The 5,248-nt window shown below is 39.3% G+C and overlaps 2 protein-coding genes across 2 annotated transcripts in view; one reads left to right on the forward strand and one right to left on the reverse strand.

The window, feature by feature from the left end:
* naalad2 (N-acetylated alpha-linked acidic dipeptidase 2) overlaps positions 1–706 on the reverse strand; it is a 12,313-nt gene extending 11,607 nt beyond the window's left edge. The window contains exon 1 of the mRNA XM_032512165.1: positions 506–706. Within this exon, the coding sequence (XP_032368056.1) occupies positions 506–587 (82 nt within the window). The 5' untranslated portion in view covers positions 588–706. The remainder of the gene's footprint in view (positions 1–505) is intronic.
* Positions 707–4,254: 3,548 nt separating this feature from the next.
* nox4 (NADPH oxidase 4) overlaps positions 4,255–5,248 on the forward strand; it is a 20,651-nt gene continuing 19,657 nt past the window's right edge. The window contains exon 1 of the mRNA XM_032512166.1: positions 4,255–4,742. Coding sequence (XP_032368057.1) covers positions 4,686–4,742 — 57 coding nt within the window. The 5' untranslated portion in view covers positions 4,255–4,685. The remainder of the gene's footprint in view (positions 4,743–5,248) is intronic.

Below are 5,248 nucleotides of genomic sequence, written 5' to 3' on the forward strand. Positions count from 1 at the left end.
ACACACACACACACACACACACACGACAGTTCAACAACAGTGTCACCATCGTACTTACTTTTTATACTTTTCATCAAGTAATAAAAAGTATAAAAAGAAAGTATGATTTGATGAAAAGAACATATTACAGTAATACAAGTCGGACAAAGCAGTGGGAAACTGAGGCTAATACACACGTCACTTCTTTAAAATCATAAGAAAAGTTTCCTGTAATGTTAGAAGTTATATTTCACATGGAGCTGTGGTTATGGGCAGCGTGTGAACCTGCTGTGAGCAGGCAGATGAGAAATCTGTCAGAGTAGTGACACACAACAAACAGCGAGTATATTTGATAACGCATCAGAGTTACGAAATGTTATCTCCTTATCATTTCTTTCAGTAAGTGCCTTCAGGCCTACCATTTGTACACATTTAATCAACACCAAGCACATAGTAGATTAACTATCACTTGGGCTTTATTACATGAAGGTCCTGTTTAAGTTTGTGTTGTGTTATCATGTCTTACCTATGATGAAGCCCAGCAACAAAAAAACTGTCACAAACACAATCCTCCAAATCCACCGGATTAGCCTGCTCTCCTTTCTCATTTTAAAGCAGTATAGCCCCCGCACCGGCACCGCTGACTCTGCAGAGCACGCTCGCAGAGATACAGGGTCATTTGTTTAAGTAGTGCAGCGACGGGATAGCACAGCGACATAGATAGAGTGAGACAGAGAGAGAGAGAGAGAGATGGTGGGGGGGAGATACAAAGAGGGAGATAGTTATTATGTTATGTGCACCTTGGTCATTCATGTGCTGACTCAGTATTACTCAACCCGAGACTAGATGGCCAAGAATAAGCGGTATTTAACAATTCAGTGCAGCAAGGAGTCAAGAGTGACTCTTTACTGAGTGACACTGAATCAGCAGATACTTCTCGACTCAGCTCATGTGAAAAAGTTGTTTTGTTACATGGTAGAGTCAAAAAGGAATTCATACGATCCAGAATCCATGGTGATCAGATCCTCTTTGGTCATACAATATGGCCTTCACAGTCAGCAGAACATAGGAGACATTTAGGACCAACGTTTTTGGACAATGCTCTCTCCCCACTAACACCAAATTAGGGAATGTCTTTTGGAAGAATGATGTTTATGCTATCAGGAAACTTTCAGAGACTTGATGCCAAAGAGCACTGATGGTTTTCTGGAGACTCACCAATATCTTATTCAAACAAACTTTACAATGGTTGTCCTAAATTATGACCCACCTGTTTACTGAAATTTCCTCAACAGTCTATTAAAGTTCAGCTGGTTACCTAGCACTAAGATATATGGGTGGGTAGATTAAAAAATCATATAATTAACACGAGGTGCAGATGCTTTTATTCATATACAAAAGTTACAAATGTGCCTCATCATTTGAAGAGTTTTATCTGTTTTACTGCTTTTCATATTTGTATTGTTCACTGTAATCTTCTTACTGTTGTTTTTTAGGTAGACAATTTTAAGATCGACGGATGAAAAAAAGCCTTTTGGCTAATTTTGATGCATTTACAGCAATGTTAATTAATGTACACTGTCTCTGTCAAATAAATTCATAAATTAAATTAAATCATCACATACTGTATCTGTGGTGAGCCCAAGATATGGAATGCATAACAAATAGACAAGATATAATAGAAATACTCACAGTAAGTAACTATTTGGACATACAAAGTAAAAAGTATGAGATACTGAGTCAACATTTTAAAGTAGTATATCATAAGTGAGTTAAAATTTAGCAATTTGACTTCGAAAGTCAACCTTCTGACCAGTCAAAATGGACTTAGGCCTCCTATGAATATTTATTTCTGTCATTCAGAACCTTTCATCTTTTTTTCTGGCAGAACTGGGCTTCCGGCTTCCTGGTTCATCTATGCCGGTTTACTGCAGCTTCAGTCAACATAAAGTTAAAATATAAAGTAGTCCCCAAAACTTCTAATCAACCAACAAAACAGACAATAAACAGTGTTTCGGTCATGAATCTTACAGAAGAAGCCAAATTATAGAATGAGTCCGTTTATTAAAGTTTGGCTCACTTTGGTTCCAGTTCAGGACAAAACTCAAGTTACAGCACCGGTGTATATTGCTTTAGATGATCAGACATATTTTCACACTATAAGACATGCAGGCCTCGACCGAGCTCGACCCCTCCTGGTCCTGTGAACAGCTGTGTGGGGTGGAGGACGGCTCTTTCATGTGGTGGGCTGGAGCGTGAAGCGGGGAGGAGGCTGCCCTCAGGAATGTGGGGAGGACACAGACCACAGCTCTGCCTTATCGTCAACACACTGTTCTGGAGGGAAATCTTTCATTAAACCAGCAGCCTTGAGCTGATATGGGGAGGTTGGTTTTTGGTTTCATTTGAACTCTGTTGTTTGGGTTCCTAAGTTCTCCTGAAACCAATGCTGGATTTTGGTACTTTTACACAATCAAATGACCATGACTTGGGGTAATGATTAAATTATAAAATACAACAGCAGATTCAAGTTATGTGGTGGTTACATTCATGCCAGCTGTGTGACTGAACGTGTGTGCATGTATTTAGGCATATCGTAGTATGATGACCTTTTCTGCTTGATTTATTTAGCACTTTTCCAGGCAAGTGGAGTATTACTCCATTAAGAAATAAACCATCACACATCTAAAACACAAAAAAATATGTGGCAGATGGGGGTTTCACAACAAATATCACCAGTGAAGAAACCCAGTGAACTTTGCATCTACAGGAATTATAATGCTACAAATATTGAAGCTACATGTTTAAACCAAATGACAGGTTTACTCTGAGGGAGAACATCAATATTTATAATCCAGAAATTCCAATAAAAAAACTCAGATAATAAAGAAACCTGGTGACGATCAAGGACTTTGATGATGATCTTATATTGCCTCCTTTTTTCCCCTCCGTATTTTGTCATTTTTGTACACTACCTGGCCAAAACATTACACCAATATGTGATTCCTGAACTTTTAATTTAAAAACAATTGCCGTTATTATGGCGCTATAGGCTACCAGCCTCCACTCTTCAAGGAAAGCTCTCGACAGGATTTAGGAACATGGCTGCAGGACTTTCTTTCAGCCTGAATAATATAAGCCACTGTTGTTGACTGATATGACTTGGCCTTCAGTTGGCGTTCCACTTCATCCCAAAAGGATAAAGGAGGGGGTTGAGGCAAGGACTCTGTGCAGGCCGGTCAAATTCTTCCAAACAAAACTTAGAAAACTATTTATGCATCGACCTGGTTCAGGACATGAGGGCATTGTTATATTGGAGAAGGAAAGGGCCTTTCCCATGCTACAAAACAATCTCATCTCTTTTGCGTTGGATCATATTGCTCACAATGTGCTTGCTCATACAAAAAAAACAACACCAACAACAAAACAAACAATGTATACACACTATAAACAGAAACAATATAGACAGATTGAGACAATAGTGCAATGAAGAGTGCAAGGTATACATGAGTAAATTAAAATTATGATAGCTATTAATGTTTCATTTATGGAGCATAGTGAGCTGTTGCAACACCTTTCTTTTCTACTTCTACTCTGCTACATTTCAGAGATAAGAATTGTACTTTTTACTCCACTACAATAATCTGACACCTTTAGTTACTAGTTACTTTAAAAATTCAACTTTTGCACATAAAACATGTAGCCTAATTTATAAAATACTATGTTGTATTAAGTATTGTACATGTTGCTGAAATGATAACACGATTAAACATTTAGTTGATTGACAGAACTGTTTTGATAGTTTCAAATGTGAGGATATTTCTGCATTGAGTGCTTTTACTTTTAACACTTTAAAAACACTTTCCTGATGATACTTACATAATTTTACATATGCCTACATATATTTTTCAATCCATGACTTTTACTTGTAAAAGAGTATTTTACAGTGACTACTTTTGGAGCCTAAAGTATCAGAATAGTACTGCTTAGTGTTAAGTTGTTAATAAAAGTATTTTGGTCAAAGATTGTACACTAGAAAAAAATAATCAAATGGTAGGCCTACTTGTCAAAGGGACTTTTTTACAACCTCATAACCCAAAAGTTGTCTTTCAACGAATATATAAAGCACTTGTAGTTATTGTTTACCAGTGATAATGCAGAACAACGTATCAACGTGTAACCCCTTTTTAACGGGTGCAAGTGCCACTTGAACTTTTTTTAATGGAGGTCACAGCTCATGGGCGAGGGTTATAATTGCACTTCATGGTAAGGCTGTGGCGCCCTCTAGTGACGAAGAGGAGCAGTTAGAGGAGCTAGGGTTATTGTTCTCCTGTCTGTTTGTCGGTTAACTTTATTCGCCCCAAAGTCATTTTTATTCAAGACGTTTTAACGACGCTGCACACTTAACGTTCAGGTCTACAGTAAAGCAAACTGAAGCGAGCTATGAGGAGATAGTTTCAGACGGAGCTCTTCACCGCTTAGACTAGTGGGGGGGGATGAAAGTCAAACTGCGCTCTGAGCCGACAGCAGCGGCGTCACGGAGGAGTGCAGGGGGGACGGAGCAGACTCCGGCCGGTCTGTGGACGCTGCACACAGGCAGGCAGACAGTGCCCGGTACAGAGCTGCAGGGAGAACGATACTTTACCTCTCAGCCACACCGGGGCTTTGGTGGAAACGGTGTCGGCAGCTTCTGAGTCAGTGAAGGCATCATGGTTGTGTCGGTGCGGAGCTGGGTCGCCAACGAGGGAGGAAAGCACTTGGTCCTGGTAGGGAAACTATTGTCAGAGATTTAGCATCTTATCTTTACATTCATCGGTTCGACTCCACTCATATTGTAGGCTGTTAATGGGCATGTTTGTTTTACCTTCTCGTGAGCGGTTGCAACACCATTGTTTTCTCAAGACAACTTGGAGGTTATGCCCACGAATTTCTGTACCAACTTCCATCCTGAAGAGGCACACACTGTTAGTCAGTTTGTCAGTGCTCTATAGTGAGTTTATTGTACTTTATGTGCTGTATCCTCACAGCCTACTACAACCATTATATGCCATGTGTGTATAATGTGTAATACGATAAAAATGTAAATCCTGAAACATTAAATGTCCACCAAATGTTTCAAGCCCAACATAAAACATTCGAGATGTTATTTTACTGATATGTTTTTACCCTGATAATAGATACCATAGACTGTATATATATCGATACCTGTAGCTAAGACTACACTGTACATCCATGTGCTGTGTGTGTGTGTGTGTGTGTGTGTGTGTGTGTG

This window comes from Etheostoma spectabile, chromosome 3 (assembly GCF_008692095.1).
Source record: "Etheostoma spectabile isolate EspeVRDwgs_2016 chromosome 3, UIUC_Espe_1.0, whole genome shotgun sequence".
Classification (NCBI taxonomy): Eukaryota; Metazoa; Chordata; class Actinopteri; order Perciformes; family Percidae; genus Etheostoma; species Etheostoma spectabile.